At 42.8% G+C, this 21,438-nt stretch overlaps 1 protein-coding gene across 3 annotated transcripts in view; it reads left to right on the top strand.

Moving 5' to 3' along the window:
* Nucleotides 1–21,438, top strand: part of LOC143761275 (zinc-regulated GTPase metalloprotein activator 1B-like) — a 179,042-nt gene that overhangs the window by 53,739 nt on the left and 103,865 nt on the right. For all 3 annotated transcript variants that reach the window (XR_013212262.1, XM_077249092.1, XM_077249093.1), the window contains exons 5-9: nucleotides 5,678–5,769; nucleotides 9,666–9,725; nucleotides 10,937–10,974; nucleotides 18,653–18,699; nucleotides 20,690–20,776. Coding sequence is in view for 2 of the 3 variants with exons in the window: in XM_077249092.1 (XP_077105207.1) it covers nucleotides 5,678–5,769; nucleotides 9,666–9,725; nucleotides 10,937–10,974; nucleotides 18,653–18,699; nucleotides 20,690–20,776 (324 nt within the window). In the remaining variant the exon portion in view is untranslated. The remainder of the gene's footprint in view (nucleotides 1–5,677; nucleotides 5,770–9,665; nucleotides 9,726–10,936; nucleotides 10,975–18,652; nucleotides 18,700–20,689; nucleotides 20,777–21,438) is intronic.

Here is a 21,438-nt window from a genome sequence, read left to right as displayed (position 1 = left end):
CCTGTGTGTCTATGTAGCAGACCTGTGTGTCTATGTAGCAGACCTGTGTGTCTATGTAGCAGATCTGTGTGTCTATGTAGCAGATCTGTGTGTCTATGTAGCAGACCTGTGTGTCTATGTAGCAGATCTGTGTGTCTGTAGCAGATCTGTGTGTCTATGTAGCAGATCTGTGTGTCTATGTAGCAGACCTGTGTGTCTATGTAGCAGATCTGTGTGTCTGTAGCAGATCTGTGTGTCTATGTAGCAGATCTGTGTGTCTATGTAGCAGACCTGTGTGTCTATGTAGCAGACCTGTGTGTCTATGTAGCAGATCTGTGTGTCTATGTAGCAGATCTGTGTGTCTATGTAGCAGACCTGTGTGTCTATGTAGCAGACCTGTGTGTCTATGTAGCAGATCTGTGTGTCTATGTAGCAGACCTGTGTGTCTATGTAGCAGACCTGTGTGTCTATGTAGCAGATCTGTGTGTCTATGTAGCAGACCTGTGTGTCTATGTAGCAGATCTGTGTGTCTATGTAGCAGATCTGTGTGTCTATGTAGCAGACCTGTGTGTCTATGTAGCAGATCTGTGTGTCTATGTAGCAGACCTGTGTGTCTATATAGCAGATCTGTGTGTCTATGTAGCAGACCTGTGTGTCTATGTAGCAGACCTGTGTGTCTATGTAGCAGATCTGTGTGTCTATGTAGCAGACCTGTGTGTCTATGTAGCAGATCTGTGTGTCTATGTAGCAGATCTGTGTGTCTATGTAGCAGACCTGTGTGTCTATGTAGCAGACCTGTGTGTCTATGTAGCAGACCTCTGTGTCTATGTAGCAGACCTGTGTGTCTATGTAGCAGATCTGTGTGTCTATGTAGCAGATCTGTGTGTCTATGTAGCAGATCTGTGTGTCTATGTAGCAGATCTGTGTGTCTATGCAGCAGATCTGTGTGTCTATGTAGCAGACCTGTGTGTCTATGTAGCAGACCTCTGTGTCTATGTAGCAGATCTGAGTTTGTGTGTAATGTGCAAGCAGAAGTGTTGTGTATATGTATGCACTGCAGAGAGTGTACACAATGTGTGTGCTGTAAAGCTATGTGTGTTTAACACATGTACAGAAACACATCAATAGATCTATTTTACCCTATTGCATTACACTAAGGGTGTGTGTCCACGGTCCATAATGACGGAGCGGAAAACTCGCTCCGCCCAAAGTCAATCCGACAGCGGTATTTAAGTTGTTACAAGAAGGTCAAGACCCCCTTAGCAACCATCGGACCCCGCAATGAGAATCGCGGGTCCCGATGGTTACAATGGACCCTGTGGTCTTGTGATTACCTCAGGGTATGGTGGCCTGTGAGATTCAGCTACAAGTTGGGTCTCCCAGGCCCCAATCAGTGAGTCACTGATAAGCGGATGCACTGCATTACATGAGTACAGCAGTGTATGAGACCAGTGATCAAAATAAAAATTATACATGTCCCACAGTGGGGTTAAGTAAAATAAAGTAAAATAAGACATGTAAAAAAAAAATACACGCAAAAGCACACACAAATCACTAAAATCTGTTGTGTCACTCAGAACACAGCGTTTGTGATAAAACAAAAGTAAACAAAAAGAAGTACACCTAATTGGTATTGCCGCACCCGGAACGACCCGCTCTATAAAACAGGCACGTTATTTATTCCGTTTGGCGAACTCCGTAAAAAAAAAAAACCTTTAAAAAACACAACAAAATTGTCACTTTTTCATCATAGTGACTCACAAAAAAGCGATCAAAAAGTCATATGTAAAAAAATATGGTATAAATGTAAACGCCAAACTGTCCTGCAAAAAACAAACCCCAATATGGCTCACGCGACAAAATAAAAAAATAAATACATTTCAACTCTTAGAATATGGCGATGCAAAAACATATTCATTTTGGTAAAATATTGTTGTTAGTCTGTAAAAAGAGCACCGCTTAAAAAAAACAATATAAGTCTGGTATCCCTGTAATCATACCAACTCGACCAACAAGTTGGTCTTATCACTTTTACTCCACGATGAATGGGAAAAAAAATAAAATAAAAACAATGACTAAATTGTTCATTCAGTGACTGAAAAATCTGAATAAAAAGTGATAAAAAATATTATGTGCCCCAAAATGGAACCAGAAAAATTTGCAACTCGTCCCACTAGAAATAATCCTTCATACAGCTCTGTTCGCAAAAAGTAAAAAAGTTACAGCTCTCGGAATATGGAAACAAAACAAAAACTTTTATAACTTTTATTAAGAAGCATTTTTACAGTGTGATATTGGCAAAACCAAAAATCTATATAAATCTGGTATCGCTGGAATCGCACCGACCCAAAGAATAAATCCGCCTTATCACTTATACCGCACAGTGAACTGCACAAAATAAAAATAAGAACTATTCTTGTACTGCTGTCTATTTGTTCTGTCTACCTCCCAAAAATCAGAATAAGGCTCGGCTCACATTTATTGTATGCACTCGGCTGAGTGCTTATGTCAGGATTTCCTTGTAAATTTCCCAAAACTGTGGTTCAGACAAAACCCTTGTGTCAGAGTTACTGGTAAAGTGATGGAGGGGAGATACGTGTCACTGCGCATGATGGCATCAGTGATGTAAAACCAGAATTGTTTCCTCCAGCACACTATGTGTTGGGTCGGTTTATTGAATGTTATATTATGGGCTGATTTTAGTGGATGTCCATAGAGCGGGAGGGAGGTGGTTTACCGTATCTCCACCAACAGAGTCCTGACAGGACCTGTGTGATGTCGAGATCATGTGATCAATCACGTGATGGAGGAGTCACATGGTCTGGGCTTAAAGGTAACCTGTCAAAATTTTAGCTGCTGTGTAACAAAACTGATCACCTTATTCACCGTGTCCTATGCATTCCCTAAATCCTTATATTTCTCCCTGACTCCCCTTCTATACTCCTGAAAACCCTTTTTAATTTCTCCTGTGCTGTATGGTAATCTTCTCAGTCCGGTCCGGTGGCCGTGGTTTCGGGCCTCTACATCACTTCCATTGGCTGTTGCTCGCCATCCTACTTCATGGATGATGCCTCTTGTGCCATGTGACATCTCGCGCCTGCTGAGAAATATTGCGTTTTGCACCTGCGCTTTATGCTTTGCCCAACGGCAGGCAAAGCCGAAAAGCAGAAAAAACGATTACCATACAGCGCAGGAGAAATTAAAAAGGTTTTTGGGAGTATAGCAGGGGAGTCGGAGTTATATAAGGATTTAGGGAATGCATAGCAGATGCTGAATAAGGTGATATTTTTAGCTGATATTTCACAAACTGGATCAGTGTGTGAACACTCCAGTAAAGTGTGTGCTAAACCTGAACCGTGGGCATTACTGCCGGTGAGCGGACTGACCCATTCTAAGAAAAGGACTGTTTTTTTTTTTGTTTCTTTGTGTTTGCCCAGAGGGCAGTGTTTACTTTCCCAGCTTGTTTTATGCTGTCTACAATAAACCAAACCTTTTCTTATATACTTCTGTGTCCAGCCGAGTGAGCCTCTCTACCACACCCTTGATGGAAGCACTCACTTATGAGGCAGATGGAGTCATTTTGGACTGGTCTGTGTTCCAGCAGTGTCCCATCATTTTAGACATCTTCTAAGAGCAAAAATGTGGGTGACCTCAGATGTATGCACACCTGAAAAGATGGATACCACCGACGCAAACGCCAAACGGAGTATGAAGTGTCTCCATCTGCATCATGGTGGGTGGTTCCGTTGGAGGTTTCATCTGAATTGCATTTTTGCGGGTTTTACACGGAAACTCTGACGTAAATGTGATCAGCGTAGAATACAAGAATGTGATCCAGCCTTATTTTGAAAGCGATCAAAAAATGTTATGTACCCCAAAATGTTACCAATAAATCCCTAATTTATCACGCACAAATCAGTCTCCACTCACGTTTGTCATCTGTCACTGGAACATTAGGGGGTTCCTACCTTACTTGTAGAACAAAGACTCTGGAAAAGCGACATGGCTCTCGCCCCCTCAAATAATATCCAGTGAAATCTGCACTCCCAAATGCTTGTCAGCCCCAATGTGCCTGAACCACAGTAAGCAGCCACATGTTTGGCATTATTGTAATGGAGAGAAGACACTAAATGTATGGGTGCTTATCGCCAAATGCACAATATATGGAGGCTCTACACTGGATGGGGACACGGTGTGTGGACACTAGACGGACAGATTTGCAATTCTCCAGAAAAAAAAACCTGGCATGGATGTTATAACATAGCCACTGTAGCTGTAGATTAATTCATTGAGAGGTGCAGTTTCTACAATGGGGTCACTTTGGGGTTTTTCTGCTATTCTGGCAGATCTCCACAAATGTCGCCCGTCAACTATTCTAGCCAAATCTGCTGTCCAAACGCCAAATAGCGCTGTTTCCTTCTCAGCCCTGACGTGTGGCCTAACAGTAATTTCTGACAACATAAGGGGCAGCACCGCGTTCGGGAGAAATTGCGCAATAAAGTGTAAGGTCTAGTTTCACCTATGAACCCTTGTGTACCTGACACATTTGCAGCAAATACAAAAATTACATTTTTACCACTAAAATGTCATATTTCTTTGTCTCAATTTTATAAAATTCTGTGAGGCACCTATAGGTTCAAAACACTCACTCCACCCTTAGATGAATTCCTTGAGGGGTCTAGTTTCCAAAATGGGGTCACTTATGGGGGTTTCTGCTGTTTCACATGCCAAGGGCTCTTCAAATGCGACATGGAATCCGCAATCTATCCCATTAGGGCCGTGGGCCCTAATAGTATTATTCCCCCACATATGTGGTATCCGTGTACTGAGTAGGAAATGTACAACAGATTTTAGGGTCCATTTTCTCCTGAAACGCTTGTCAAAATGACAAATTTGGAGCTAAAATAAAATGTTTGTGACAAAACGTTAAATGTTAATCTTTTCTTTCCACACTGCTTTAGTTCCTGTGAAGCACCTGAAGGGTTAATAAACATCTTCAATGTGGTTTTGAGGACTATGAGGCGTGCAGTTTATAAAATGGTGTCACTTTTGGGTATTTTCTGTCATAAGGGCCCCCAAAGTCACTTCAAATGTGAGGCGGTCCCTAAAAAAATATTTTTTGTAAATTTTATTGGAAAAATGAGAAATCGCTGGTCAACTTTTAATCCTCGTCACTTCCAAACAAAAAAGTGTTTAAAAAAAGGATACAGATGTAAAGTAGACACGTGGGCAATGTTATTTATCAACTATATTGTGTGACATAACTCTCTGATTTAAGGCATACAAATATGAATATTGCGAAATTTCCAATATTTTCCCAAATAAACGAACATGCAAAAACAATCTCAGAATCAGTAGGCTCCGTTGAAGTGTTCCAGGATATATTAATAAATATAGAATTTTTAAAAACACTTAAAGTGACACTGGTCACATTTAAAAAATGTGGCCAGGTCATTAAGGTCAACATTGGCTGGGTCACTAAGGGGTTAAACAGAGTAATGTGAGGCTGTTTGCTTGGAAAGTTTATTGCGTAGGCTGCCTGCCCTCTAGTGGACGCAAGCATTATCTTGGGAAATAAGAAGACACAGAAGAGCTTGTTTTATTCCGCGCCTTCTAATTCTGCAGAATGACCTTTCCCCGCAATATTCAGTGTTTTACTGACTGTTAAAACTCCACACACATTTACCTTTTTATTTAGGGACAATGGACTAAAAGCAATAGAAAATCTAATGCAGAAGAAAGGCAAGTTTGACTACATACTACTGGAAACCACGGGTTTAGCAGATCCAGGTAATTTCTTCACTGTTGTGTACATGCATGTACAAGTCTGCCACAGTATGTCACATTGCTACAATGTAAGATACTTCTGTCCAGTACAGGTTTTTCCTGTCTAATCGGATGGAAAAATCACAATAATAAATAGATTAACGACCAGGTGATGATTTTCCTAAATCCTTTTTTTTTTTGAAGCCACATCTCATTAATCATAAATAATAATAATCTTTATTTTTATCTAGCGCTAACATATTCCGCAGCGCTTTACAGGTTGCACACATTATCACCTCTGTCCCCGATGGGGCTCACAATCTAGATTCCCTATCAGTATGTCTTTGGGCGTCACTAGGCTTTCAGTCTCCTATAGGAAGGGGCTGCAGTGTCAGGTAACGCTCCATGGCCCTGTAGATTTTTTACCATACATAGAACCTTGCTCCTAAATGTTACCCTCCTTATGTTCTTCTATGATTGGGGAACCCCTTTAATTGAAGTGTGAACATGGCGTGTATCTGCTTCCTGACAGATATGAGACTTAATATAAGCTGCATTTCTCTGATGGCTAGTATGCCAGATTACATGGCCACTGTTACTATGAGTAGATAGGTAGCACTCATTAATGGCGGACCTGCATGTATTCTAGCCGACAGCCTTGTCTCCTGCTATTTTTTTTTTTAGATTAGGTCGGACACCACTCATGTTGTGCTGGTACTGTTTTATTAGCACAGATAAGTGGACGGATGTACGATTGTGACCATATCTGATGTTTCTTTGATTCTGCATCCACTTCCCTTTCCTGTGAAAGTTGGTAAAAGTAGACTTTATCACCTCTTTAGACCAATATTATATTGTATTGTACCTTTGTAGTGATATTTGTCCTCCAACCACTCCGGCACGTCCGTTATTTCTCATTCACTGCAGTGACATGCCGGTTCCCCACCAGATAATTGTCACACTACAGTAATTTCTTTTAAAGGAAAAGACATTGATTTGGCCCCTGTTACTTGTAAAGGCCATTTCAGCTAAATTGGAAAACGATTAAGCTTTTTGGGAGAGGAATCAATTGGCATCAGGACACGATCAGCTCCTGTAGCCCTGGTAGGAAGCTGCTGGAGCAGATGACAGGTACTATAATGTTGACACAAAGTGATGCCTGGAGGACCACATGTGATCATGTCAGCAGGACAGCTTCAGCCGCCACAGCGAGCCCCCTTACCATCGCCTCTCATCTGCTTGGACAGGCCTGTCATGCACGTGTTTGTGATTCTTTTCACAAAGCGCCATGGCTATCTGTGCTGTCAGGGTTTCTCTCCCAGTGATGTTTCTGCAAAGGGACATCCTATAGCAAGGTATTAAATAGCAATGGCAGAGTTTTATTATTTACAAGAGTCCGGACGAGGCAGCCGTCACTCAGGACTCCGAGAGCAAAGCTTATTAAATGATGCTTAGGGCCTGACATTGTGTCTCAGAAATACCATCGATTTGGCAAGTTCTTATATATACTCTACATATCACGTAAGATTATACGGTCAATACAAGTCTTAATCAGTAGCATGTGCCAGCATTAATATCTAGGGAAATGACTTTAATGAAAACCCCCAAAAGATTACAGACCCAGTGTTCTGGTCCTGATCTCTACCGGTGTGCCCACCCTTACCGCTTCTCAAATTTAGTTAAAGCGGATTTTCAGCTCTTAACGGAAAAAAAAAGTCATGTAGTTGCTAACCGAGTCAACTACCTGCCTGTTGTATTCGGCACAGGTCTTTGACCGCTCCTGCCAGAGATTTAGCTACACCCTGTCAACAGGGCAGCAGTTTCTCTTCCTGTTGACAGGGGGTGGCTACTGGTGTCATGCTGATTGACAGTCTGCTCTCCGCTGCCTTATTGGGGGAAGCCGGCTGTCAGTCAACATGACACCAGTCGTCCCGCCCTGTCAGTAGGAAGAGAAACTGCTGCTCTGTTGACCTGGAGTAACTGAATCTCTGGCTGGAGCGGTCAATGACCTGCACTGGATACAGCAGGCAGGTAGTTGACCCTGCTAGCAACTACATGCCTTTTTAAAGTCCTAGATATCCCCTTTAAGTATTTCAATTTCACACAGAACTAACCCACAGACCCATATAGTGTTGCCATCTTATGATAAAATATCACTAAATCATGTTTTGTTTTTTTTAAAGTTTGTAATCTTTAGTCACGCATCTCAAGATACAAAAGTATTGGGACAGCTACACTTTATACCTTCCAAAGCCTTTGTAACATCCCATCCTAAATCCATTAATATGTAGTTGGTCCCCACTACTACTGCAGCTATTATAGCCTCCACATTTCTGGGAAGGCTTTTTACAAGATGTTGGAGTGTGTATGTGGGAATTTTTGCCCAATCATCCATGCTGAAGTATTACATTTTCCCTCTACTGGAATTAAAGGGTGTAGGCCAACTCCTGGAAAACCAACCCCATAGCATTTTCTCTCCTACACCAAACTTTACAGTTGGCACAATGCAGTCAAGGGGTAATGTCCTCCTGGCATTCGCCAAACCCAGACTCAGCCATCAAACTGCTAGATAGTGTGATTTATGTTTTCACTGCTGTAGTTGAGTGGTGGTGTGCTGTACATCACTACATCCGACACAATCCATTGTGCTTGGTGATGTAAAGCTTGAATGGCAGGGAATCCTATGTCACAAGGCTCCCAAGGCACAGTTTTTGTACTGATGTTAATGCCAGTGGAAGCGCAGTCACTTTCCTGCACTATGCGTCTCACGTACTCGGTGTCCTTACTCTGTAACTTTACGTGGTCTGCTACTTCCACTCTTGAGTGATACCACTCACTTTTGATTGTGGAATCTTTAGGAGGGAAGAAACGTAACGAACTGACATGTTAAAATGGTGACATCCTATTGCAGGACCACCCTTGGATTCAGTGAGCTTTATAGAACGACGCACTCTTTTACAAATGTTTAGAAAGGCAGATTATATGGCGACAGGCTGGATTTTATACACATGTGGCAATGGGACTGAATGAAAAAGCTGAGTGTAAGAAATGAGGAGCATCCCAATACATCTCCGTATTGTGTATATTCAGCCAAAAGGGAAAGGCACATATGAAACGACGTGCTTCTGTTTTGCACAGGGTCCAGGAAGTGCCGCCAGAATTTTGGGGATAAAAATGTTAGGGCTGCTGCTTATAGCGAACTGTTCAATGATTTAAAAAAAAAAAATCCCTAATGAATAACTTTTTTCCTTGTTTTTAATATTGTCTATATATATTTATATTTTTGAGTCAGTTGTTTAAAAGATATTTGCACGTTTTAGCACCATGAGATAGCACTGATGGGAGTCTTTGAACACTGACCTTGCCCCCTAATTTTGCCTCCAGCATTTCTCAAGGTGCCCATACACCCTGGATAACCTAATGATCAGTTGGACAATGGCTGTCTCTTCAGACTCCTCCATATACGGTACATTAACCCTGGATCCACCAGCCTATTCTGGCAGTGGCTAACTTTCCTGGTGAACAAAAGGATTGGACGTTTAATTTCATACTACCCTTTCTTTACCTTCCCTGACCATCTGTTCGGAGGCCCAATATACGTTAGATAGTTGCCACATCTTCCTTAAATTGTCAGCTTCAGACCATTTAATCGAATGTATACAAAGGCCTGTGAAAAAGCAAAAAATAAAGTTGGTATATTGTGTTGTTCCTGAGGTTGTTGCTCACGGACTGTCACTCCAGAAGGCACCTAATGTTGTACGTGCTCTACCTATGAAAGTTTAGTGATGGGCATGCTACAAGTCATCATATGTGATATGACTGCAATAGAATATTAGAAATAGAGAAATTAGTGCCAACACAGTCCTCTAAATCGGTCCAGATGGTTCTGATGGGTGACTTTATATGTGGTATGTTTGTAGGTTCTGTGGCCTCCATGTTCTGGGTTGATGCTGAGCTGGGAAGTGACATCTACCTGGACGGTGAGTACGCTGCGTGCAGTGGGAGTATTGGGATCACGATTTTGGCAGTACTTGTTCGCTTTCTTTCTGTCTTCAGTGTTTGGAGATTTATTAAGCACTATGGGCTGCTACAGGGATATCATAGTCATTGTTGAGTTTGTTTCATCAGCTCGAACAATGTTGATAAATGTTATATCACTTAATAGCATACTGAAATTTGAATGTTTAGCTTTAATCTCCAGTCCCGACAGTTTTTTCCAATTTGTGTTTGACAAATGACAACATTTCTTGTTTCGGCACATAAGCTGTCTGTGAAAGGGGCTGGCTGACTGCCACGTTTCATTAGCAGTGACGGAGAAGGGGGCTGACTTTGCTGTAAAAATGAGCATTTGTTTTCACATTAGTACATGCTGATAGTCAGCTGTTGGGGGCTCAGTTGCGGTTGAGTGGGACCTTTATTTCCATCCCCGCCGATTCCATGATGATACTATTTCATAACCATTTTTTTCGGCAAATAAACGGGTTAAGTTGTTTGATTTTATTTTTTATTGTTAACCTAGAATGTGCCATTCTTTCTTTGTGAGTATTGTACAGTTTATATACATCCTTATGATACTTTTCGTTAACTATTTGTTTTATAAAATAAAAAAAGCATCATCCATGCCGCTCTATACACCGCTCCATTCACATGCTTGCACGGGAAATGTTGTCATGTCAAACACATACTTGTAGGAGACCTTTTGGGACGGGAGATTGTAGCTGAAAATCAAGGCAACTTTTTCGACTTGGGCTATAATGGTAAGCTGGCAAGTACATTTTTATACTGGGAAAACAAAATTCCATTTACTTTTTTGTACCACTGTGTTTTTGCCTTTCGCGAACACCACAAATATTTTGAAATCTTTTACTTGCAGCTTTAGAGAAGGCCTGCCGAACATGAGGGTTTGGGCATACTCATAGCTCGAGTTAGAAGGGAAAACCAAGTCATGACTGTACATAACTGAATGGGACCTTACAATATAATCGCATGATACCAGAACGATTAGGCTCTGTTCGCCCTTCATTCAGTGAGGTTCCCATTGCTTTCGTTCCCTGCTGTGCTATTCTATCTAGTAAAGAGTCAACATTTCCTGTAGAAATGGACGTATGGTGCTGGTGTTTACAGTCTTGTTAAATCATGACCATTTCAGGTTACAATTTTTTAAATATAAGTATGTCTGCACTTCCTACAGGCATTATATCGGTGGTGGACTCCAAATATGCAATCCAGGTGAGTAATAAGTCATTTTGGTCAGAGAAGCCTCATCACGCTTTACACTTGTCAGTGGGATTCACAAGACCCTGGTCCAGTGGCCATGTTGATATTTTGTAGCTGCCAGCCTGGATCTCTGTGAACCTTCTACTTGCCGGCATGCCGGCGCTTCTTTAGATTAGTAGGCCCGTCGTGGCCTCAGTGTTGTGGCATGATGTACAAATCAGATAAGGTTCTGGGTATACCGGCAGGTAAGCGGATGTTTGCAGGGCTTGGACCATTAGCCACAGACTGTCAAATGAGATTGAGCCAAATTTTTTTCCTCAACAGTACTTTACAGGAATATATTATATAAAATAGTCAGGGAGATGGAAGACCGTTCTCCCGCCCTAAATGAGTACCATTTAAGAGTATTTTTTTTTCCATAGTTTTTTTTATCACATTTTAATATACTTTGTAAGGTTAATCTGTAATTATTGCCAGGGTGGAAAAAACAATAGCAGTAACAGATAAGTCTTAAAACGTAAACATCCGTGTCAGCCTCTTGAGTCCCATCAGATCCTATAACTATCAATCATGACTAAATTGGAATTCTGTCATCAGAATAGATATCCTCAAAGCTCAGCTGCCATACAGAAGTAACTTTCCACTTTCCTGCTGTAGATTTGCTAACTTGTTCAATTCCTTTGGCTGTATGCCTTGACCTCAATAGCTGACTATCACTGGATTTCTTTCAAGCCAATACAAGCAGTGACAGTAGAACAATAGAGAGCAATTTAAAGAGTGTCATGCTTCACAGACCTGGCTCACCACAGGCCGCTCCGCCGAGAGACGTCACTATATCAGCACATTGCTAAATTGAAACTGAAGGGGTAATTGATATCATGGGCTATCACTCTAATGAGACTGTCACCCACGGATCTGAAATATTTATTTTCTCATCATGGACAAATGATTGGACAACATGACATGACAGTCGCCTTCTTAGTAGACTTGACATGTACAAAATATACATATTTTATTTTCTTTCGTTGACAGATAAATGCTATTCTTCGGAGCCAGTTTTGCACAAATAGATTTAGGAAAGAAAATATTGAAAAAGACTACTATATTAGAGGGCATACAGTCATGGCTGAAAGTGTTGGCACCCTTGAAATTGTTCCAGAAAATGAAGTATTACTCCCAGAAAATTATTTCAATTACACTTTTTTGTTTCCTTTATGTGTACTGTGACTTAAAAAAAAAGGGGGCAAACTGGACATAGGTTCACTCAAAACCCCAAACATGGGCCATGCTAAATTGTTGCCACCTTTCCAAAATTGTGGTTAAACAATTTTGTTTCAAGTATTTGATGCTTGTTCAAACTTATCTGTGACAAGTAACAGTTGTGGGCAATATAAAAATCACACCTGAAACCAGATAAAAAGGGGAGAAGTATACTCAATCTTTGCATTTTGTGTGCAACACTAAGCATGGAGAACAGAAAAAGGAGAAGAGAACTGTCTGAGGACTTGAGAGACAAAATTGTTAAACAATAGCAACAATCTCAAGGTTACAATTCCATCTCCAGAGATCTTGATGTTCCTTTGTCCACGGTGTGCATCCTAATAAAAAAAGCTTACAACCCATGGCACTTTAACTAATCTTCCCTGGAGTGAACTGCAGAGAAAAATTCCTGAAAGGTTGAAACACAGTTTAGGCCAGATGGTGAATAAGCAGCCCCAATCACGTTCTAAAGGAATTCAAGCTGTCCTACAGGCTCAGGGTGCATTAGTGTCAGCGCAAACATTCTGTCAAAAAGTTTATGAAATTAAATGCTATGACATGAGATCGAGGAGGACACCACAGCTGACACACACATAAAAAACTAGACTGCAGTTTGCCAAAAGCCTTCGTAGAAAGCATCTTGTAGAAAGATGACACCAAGACAGAGATTTTTGGTTAAGCACAAAGAAAAAACACAGCACCTACAGTCAAATATGGTGGAGGTTCAACGATGCTTTGGGGTTGTTTTGCTTCCTATGGCATTGGGTGCCTTAACTGCGTGCAAGGCATCATGAACTTTGAAGATTACAGACGGATTTCAGGTCGCAGTGTAGTGCCCAGTGTCAGAAAGCTGGGTTTGTGTCCTAGGTCATGGGTCTTCCAGCAGACAATGACCTCAAAAAACTTCAAGAAGCACCGAAATGGATGGAAACAAAGCGCTGGAGAGTTCTGAAGTGGCCAGAAATGAGTCTGGATATAAATCCTTATACAGAGATCTTAAAATTCCAGTTGGGAGAAGGCACCCTTCCAATACAGTGGGGAAAATAAGTGTTTGATACACTGCCAATTTTGCAAGTTTTTTCACCTACAAAAAATGGAGAGGTCTGTAATTTTTATCGTAGGGTACACTTCAACTGTGAGAGACAGAATCTTTAAAAAATGCAGAAAATCACATTGAATGTTTTTTACGCAATTAATTTACATTTTATTGCATGATATATAGGTATTCGATACAAAAGAAAAACAGAACTTAATATTTGGTACAGAAGCATTTTTTTGCAATTACAGAGGTCAGACGTTTCCTGTAGTTCTTGTCCATGTTTGCACACACTGCAACAAGGATTTTGGCGCATTCCTCTATACAGACCTTCTCCAGATCTTTCAGGTTTCAGGACTGTCGCTGGACAACATTGAGTTTCAGGTCCCTCCAAAGATTTTCTATTGGGTCCAGGTCTGGAGACTGGCTAGGCCACTCCAGGACCTTGAAATGCTTCTTATGGAGCCACTCCTTCGTTGTCCTGTCTGTGTGTTTCGGGTCATTGTCATGGTGGAAGACCCAGCCATAACCCATCTTCAGTGCTCTTAGGCTTCTTTTACACTTACCGTGTTTTTTGCGGCCCATTATTGCGGGCCCTATCGCCACAATTTTCAGGGTCTGCCGCAATAACGGACTTCAAAAAACTTGCGGATCGCCGTTTTCCGGGTTTCCAATACTGTGGAAAAAGTATTGTGAAAAAAAAGGCATTCCACAAAACCAGAAGACACGGTGCACTGCAAAAACAAGCTTTCGTTGTTTTTGCAGCCCCATTGATTTTCAATGGGGGCCGTGTCTGTAAGCCATGAAAAAAGATTGAGCAGGCTCGATATTTTTTCACTGCCAAATGGCGTATGGCGCTGCCTGGAATTATTGCAGCCCTATAGAAATCTATTGGGGATGCAAAAATGGGACGCAAAACCACGGTAAGTGTAAAAGAAGCCTTACTGAGAGAAGGAGGTTTTTGGACAAAATCTTGAGATACATGAACCCTTCCTTCCTCCTTTCGATGCGGTGCAGTCGTCCCGTCTTCTTTGCAGAAAAGCATCCCCAAAGTATAATGTTTTCCTCACCATGCTTCACGGTTGAGATAGTGTATTTAGGGTTGTAGTTATGCTTCTTCTTCCTCCAAACACAGCGAGTGGAGTTGATAGCAAAAAGTTCTATCTGACCACATGACCTTCTCCCATGCCTCCTCTGGATCATCTAAATCAAGGGTGGGCAAGAGGGGTGGCCCCACACAGCCTCCCTATATATGGCACGAGCCCCAAACAGCCTCCCTATATACGGCATGAGCCCCACACATCCTCCCTATATACGGCATGAGCCCCACACAGCCTCCCTAGATATGGCATGAGCCCAACACAGCCTCCCTGTATACTGCATGAGCCCCACACAGCCTCCCTATATATGGCATGAACCCCACACAGCCTCCCTATATACGGCATGAGCCCCACACAGCCTCCCCATATATTGCATGACACTATACAGCCTTCCCATGTCCTCACCATGTGGAGCATGTCACCCCCATAGCCTCCCCATGTGCAGCATGAAACCCCCATAGCCTCCCCATGTGCAGCATGACACCCCCATAGCCTCCCTGTTTGCAGCATGACACCCCCATAGCCTCTCCGTGTGCAGAGTGACACCCCCATAACCTCCCCGTGTGCAGCATGACACCCCCATAGCCTCCCCATGTGCAGCATGTCACCCCCATAGAAACCCCATGTTCACCACCATAGAAACCCCATGTTCACCCCCATAGAATCCCCATGTTCACCCCATAGAATCCCCATGTTCACCCCATAGAATCCCCATGTTCACCCCAAAGAATCCACATGTTCACCCCAAAGAATCCACATGTTCACCCCATAGAATCCCCATGTTCAACCCCATAGAATCCCCATTTTCACCCCATAGAATCCCCATGTTCACCCCATAGAATCCCCATGTTCACCCCATAGAATCCCCATGTTCACCCCCATTGAATCCCCATGTTCACCCCCATGTTCACCCCATAGAATCCCCATGTTCACCCCATAAAATCCCCATGTTCACCCCCATTGAATCCCCATGTTCACCCCCATTGAATCCCCATGTTCACCCCCATTGAATCCCCATGTTCACCCCATAGAACCCCATGTTCACCACCAAAGAATTCCCATGTTCACCCCATAGAATCCCCATGTTCACCACCATAGAATCCCCATGTTCACCCCCATAGAATCCCCATGTTCATACACATGATAAAAAAAAACACTACATACTCACCTCAGTCCCTTTCCCAGGTGCCCTGCTTCTGCTTCTGTTGCTGTCTCCGATGCACTGAGGCTATATGCACACGTTGCAGATTTCGCAGCGGATTGGCCGCTGCGGATCTGCAGCTGTTTTCCATGTGTTGTACAGTACCATGTAAACCTATGGAAAACCAAATCCGCAGTGCACATGCTGCGGAAAAAAATGCGCGGAAACTCTGCGTTGTTTATTCCGCAGCATGTCAATTCTTTGTGCGGATTCCGCAGCGGTTTACACCTGCTCCATAATAGGAATCCGCAGGCGTAAAACTGCAGGTGGAATCTGCACAAAATACGCGGCAAATCCATGGGTAATCCGCAGTGTGGTTTACCTGCGGATTTTGCAAAAACAGTGTGGACAAATCCGCACACCTTTCCGCAATGTGTGCACATAGCCTGACTCTCCGGCGGTACACAGCTGACACGATAACATGACGTCATCGCATCCGCTGTTTCACACACTGATTGGTGGAGGAAGTGGCCGGAGGCCCCTCCTCCAACAGTGCTGACTGCTGGAGACAGTGAGCGGGCGGGCACGGTGCGACCCGTGGACCTCAGGTTTTCAGCCCCACAGCTGTTTCGGTCTGCACTTTGCCCAGGTCTGATCTAGATGGTCATTTGCAAACTTCAAACGTGCCTGGACATGTGCTGGCGTGAGCAGGGGGACCTTGCGTGCCCTGCAGGGTTTTAATCCATGACAGTGTAGTGTGTTACTAACGGTAATGTTTGAGACTGTTGTCCCAACTCTCTTCAGGTCCTTGACAATTCCTCCTGTGTAGTTCTGAGCTGATTCCTGACCTTTCTCTGAATCATCCTTACCCCACAAAGCGAGATCATGCATGGAGCACCAGACCAAGGAAGATTGACAGTCATCTTGTGTTTCTTCCATTTTCTAATAATTTTGCCAACAATTGTTGCCTTCTCACCAAGTTGCTTGTCCTGTGGTCCATCCCAGCCTTGCGCAAGTCTATCTACAATTTTGTCCCTGGTGTCCTTAGACAGTTCTTTGGTATTGGCCATGGTGGAGAGGTTGTAGTGTGATTCATTGTGTATGTGGTCAGGTGTCTTTCATAGAGGTAACAAGTTCAAACAGGTGCAATTAATACAGGTAATGAGTGCAGAGTAGGAGGGCTTCTTAAATCAAAACTAACATGTCTGTGAGAGCCAGAATTCTTGCTGGTTGGTAGGTGATCAAATACTTATTTCATGGAATAAAATGCTATTTAATTATTTAAAAATCCTACAATGTGATTTTCTGGTTTTTATTTTTACATTCTGTCTCTCACAGTTGAAGTGCACCTATGATAAAAATTACAGCCCTCTCTATTCTTTTAGATGGAAAACTTGCAAAATCGGCAGTGTATCAAATATTTATTTTCCCCATTGTATGAGACACCTGGAGCAATTTACAGAAGGAGTGGTCCAGAATTCCAGCTGAGAGGTGTAAGAAGCTTGTTGGTGGTTATAGGTAGCGATTGATAGCAGTTATTTATTCTAAAGGGTAGGCAAACCAAATATTAAGTTTTGGGTGGCAACAATTTTGGGGGTTGTGTGTGAAATTATGTCCAGTTTGACTTTTTTTCTGTTTTTTTGTGTTGTTTCAATACACACCAAGTAAATAAACATATGTATAACAAAACATGTGTAAATGGCATAATTGTCTGGGAGAAATACTTAATTTTCTGGAACAATTACAAAGGGGCCTTTAGTGTATATGAATGTGTAAATGTTATACAAAGTGTAAAGAGCTCATGTGGTAGCCTTTGTATGCATGCTAATAAACCAGTATATTATAGTCAAATGTACGCAATCTCAAGAGCCAAAAGGGCTTGCAACCTTTACACCTGATGTGGCGGTTGCTACGCACGCAGGTGGTGCACCTAGTTTTGTGGACCCACTGTGCCACGGGGCCGGGATTACCTAGGAGGGGCGTAGATAAGCGCCTACCAGTTGTTCACTGGAGCTCCTGATGGTGGAGTCAGACTTGGCTGCAGGTACCACTCCTAGGCAGTCCCCGATACTGCAGCTGCTGACCCCCGTGGTTAGGTACGCAGACACAGATAGGACTAGGGCTCCGTTCAGATTACTAAGTTCCACCATCAGGATCTCCAGTGAACACCTGGTAGCCACTTAGCTACACTCCTAGGTAAATCCGGCCCCGTGGCACAGTGGATCTGTGAAACTACATGTGCCACCTGCGTGTGTAACAGTTTGCTTGGCCATGGGTCCCGCTGATCCCCAGTCCCTTGGTAGCTCAGTAGTTGGCTGTCCCCCACCGATCCAATATTCTTCACTCTCTCCTAGGATAGGTTATCAATATCAAACCTTTTAAAGGGATTCTGAGGTTTTGCTATCCCATCAAAGAGCAGCATAATGTAGGGGCAGAGAGCCTGATTCCAGAGATATATAACTTACTAGACTGCTGGCTTCTCTGTATGCTGAGCTCTATATAACCCCGCCCACACCACTGATTGGCATCTTTGTGTGTGCACTCTATAGACTGAAAGCTGCCAATCATTGGTGGGCGCGGGGTTATAACTCGTATAGAGCTCATGAATATGGAGAACTGCATAGTAGCAGGTTTACTAGTACTCAAGTGATAATCTCTTGCTGATAAACCAGTGATTTTATGAAAACTACAGCAAGCAGCCGAGTAAGTGACACATCGCTGGAAACAGCGTCTCTGTCTCTACTTTCAGATTAGGAGGCAAAAAGTTGGTGGTAGAGTCCCTTTAATCAAACAAATACTGAATTTACAATGAATATTTCAATGAGAACTTTCAGCGATTGCTAAGATGAATATTTGGTCATTTACATGCTTGGAGATGAAGGATTAGAAGAAATAGTTTACTTTTTGAGAGAGTAAAAAAATCTGCAGTGTTGACCAGTTATAATAATGTTTCAGACCCTCCTACCTCCTTACACTACCGAGCAGCTAGGCCGCATTCGCAGGTCATACCTGTGCTCCTCAAGGACATGAGGGTTAGCACCAGTTTTTTGGATAAAGGTGGTCACTTCATTAACATACTACCTGTTAGGTTTGTTCTTGGACACTATTTTAATAAAAAATTCAGAAATTGCCTCTTTATCTTTTTTTTTAAAGCACCTACTTGAAGAGAAAGCAGATGATCTTATAAATGAAGCTGCAAGGTAAGTGATTCAGCCTTATCCTAAAGAGTAACTAAACTCTGAAAGTAATCAGCCGAAGCATAAGAAAGCCAGTTATCAGCAAAAGAAGGCTACCTTATAGATGGGACCTGCATTGGTGTCTGTGGATATGCCATTCATTCTCCGTAAGATGGGAATTGCCCCTTCGGAGAGGACACCGGGATGCTGTCAGTGTGCCATCTCATGCCACATGCAAGCCTGGCTTTACTTGTGCTGTGGCATGAACTCATTTTGACTCTCTGACCTGGAAAGATAGGGCCTATTTATTATTGTATTTGCTCCTTTACTTTTGTATGTTTAGCCTGTTTTTCATTTGCACCACATTTTTCATTTAATTTGCTCTTCTTCTAAGTCAATTTGGTATGTTTTTACCATGTTTTTTTCCCCTTTGTTTTGCGAAAGATTCATTGATTGAGACTTTTTTAAAAAAAGTCACAATTTTGTGACAATGTACACCATTCCCCCTCACCCCCGTACCACCCATAGAGTTTTTATGTATACCTGAAGTGTTTGCGAAAATTTTGCAACATTATAAAGGAATGTGCTGTTAAAAAGGTGCAAACAAGGTAAAAGACAAAAATAAAGGGCACTTTTGATTTTGTACAAAATCCACAAGCCACGTGCACCATTCTTAAGAATTTGGTGCAAAAATAGTAAAATCAACAATACAGAAAAGGTCACTTGAAAGAAAAAAAAATGCAAATACTGAGTCTGGCTCATAGTATGTTGTTACAAGGGGAAACCAGTATGGATAGTGACCCCTGACTGACAGGTACAACACACTTAAGGTACCTTCACACGAAACGACATTATAACGATATCGCTAGCAATCCGTGACGTTGCAGCGTCCTCGCTAGCGATATCGTTTCGTTTGACACGCAGCAGCGATCAGGATCCTGCTGTGATGTCGCTGGTCGCTGAATAAAGTCCAGAACTTTATTTGGTCGTCCGATCGCTGTGTATCGTTGTGTTTGAAAGCAAAAGCAACGATACCAGCGATATTTTACACTGGTAACCAGGGTAAACATCGGGTTACTAAGCGCAGGGCCGCGCTTAGTTACCCGATGTTTACCCTGGTTACTAGCGTAAAATGTAAAAAAACCAAACAGCACATACTCACATTGCGTCCCCTGCAGTCTGCTTCCTCCTCTGACTCAGCGCCGCAAAGTGAAAGTGAAAGCAGCACAGCGGTGACGTCACCGCTCTGCTCTCACTGTACGGCGCTCAGTCAGTCAGGAAGTGGACGCAGGGGGACGTGAATGTAAGTATGTGCTGTTTGTTTTTTTTAGATTTTACGCTGGTAACCAGGGTAAACATCGGGTTACTAAGCGCGGCCCTGCGCTTAGTTACCCGATGTTTACCCTGGTTACCAGGGGACCTCGGCATAGTTGATCGCTGGAGAGCGGTCTGTGTGACAGCTCTCCAGCGACCAAACAGCGACGCTGCAGCGATCGACATCGTTGTCGCTATCGCTGCAGCGTCGCTTCGTGTGAAGGTACCTTTAGGCTACGTTCACATTTGCGTTGTGCGCCCCAGCGTCGGCGCCGCAGCGCACAACGCAAACAAAAACGCAGCAAAACGCATGCACAACGCTGCGTTTTGCGCCGCATGCGTCGTTTTTTTCATTGAATTTGGACGCAGCAAAAATGCAACTTGCTGCGTCCTCTGCGCCTGGACGCGGGCGCCGCAGCGACGCATGCGGCGCAAAACGCAAGTGCGCCGCATGTCCATGCGCCCCCATGTTAAATATAGGGGAGCATGACGCATGCGGCGCCGCTGCGGCGCCCGACGCTGCGGCGCTGGCCGCAAATGTGAACGTAGCCTTATTCTGGGCAAAGTTGTCCGCCAAACGTTATTTTCTAGTTTTTCATTTACCATGTAAGCTGCTCATCAGGAGCCAATGCTGTGCCATTATTAATGAAAAAAAAAACACACAAAACACACTTAGCCATTGTCTTTTTTCTTACTGCAGGCAAGTGGCGCTGGCGGATGTAATAATCATCAACAAAACTGATTTAGTCTCCGTTAAAGAACTGGAGGAAGTGAGATCTGTTGTCAGGTGAATATGAGAAGTTTTTTTCTCTTTTTTTTTTTTTGTGGAGGGTGGGGTAAGGTTTAAAAAAATAAACAGCAATTGTGTTTTGTGTGTTTTTTCTTTTCTTTTTTAAATATCTTAATTAAGCTGGCTGTCACTATTGCCACCTGTGATTCACGACTGACACCTGTCTGAAACGTCTGACATATGGGCTAGCTTTAATTGTGATGGTGTAAAGGGGTTCTCTGAGAAATTTACAAAAAAAAATAATACACATTTATATATTGAACATTTCTCTAAATACCTTTATGTCAGGATTTTAAGATGGCAACTACCATTAATCGCAACCTGTCCTAGAGTTTAGGAAAACAGTAGTACGGGCTGTGTGAAGCAAGGAGACACAGGTCAGAGCAGCATCTGGCATCATGAACGCACATTCCTCTGTTCAGTCAACCTGACAGGACATGAGTGGAGTTGGACTTAAGGAGAAGATGAACACCTTTCTTTAGCTGACTGAGAATGAGTATCCCTCTCGGTCAACCTGACAGGACATGAGTGGAGTTGGACTTAAGGAGAAGATGAACACCTTTCTTTAGCTGACTGAGAATGAGTATCCCTCTCGGTCAACCTGACAGGATATGAGTGGAGTCGGACTAAAGGAGAAGATGAACTCCTTTTTTTAGCTG

Source organism: Ranitomeya variabilis, chromosome 1 (genome assembly GCF_051348905.1).
Source record: "Ranitomeya variabilis isolate aRanVar5 chromosome 1, aRanVar5.hap1, whole genome shotgun sequence".
NCBI lineage: Eukaryota > Metazoa > Chordata > Amphibia > Anura > Dendrobatidae > Ranitomeya > Ranitomeya variabilis.
The sequence above is the reverse complement of the archived record's forward strand: the minus strand, read 5'-3'. Positions and strand labels throughout refer to the sequence as shown.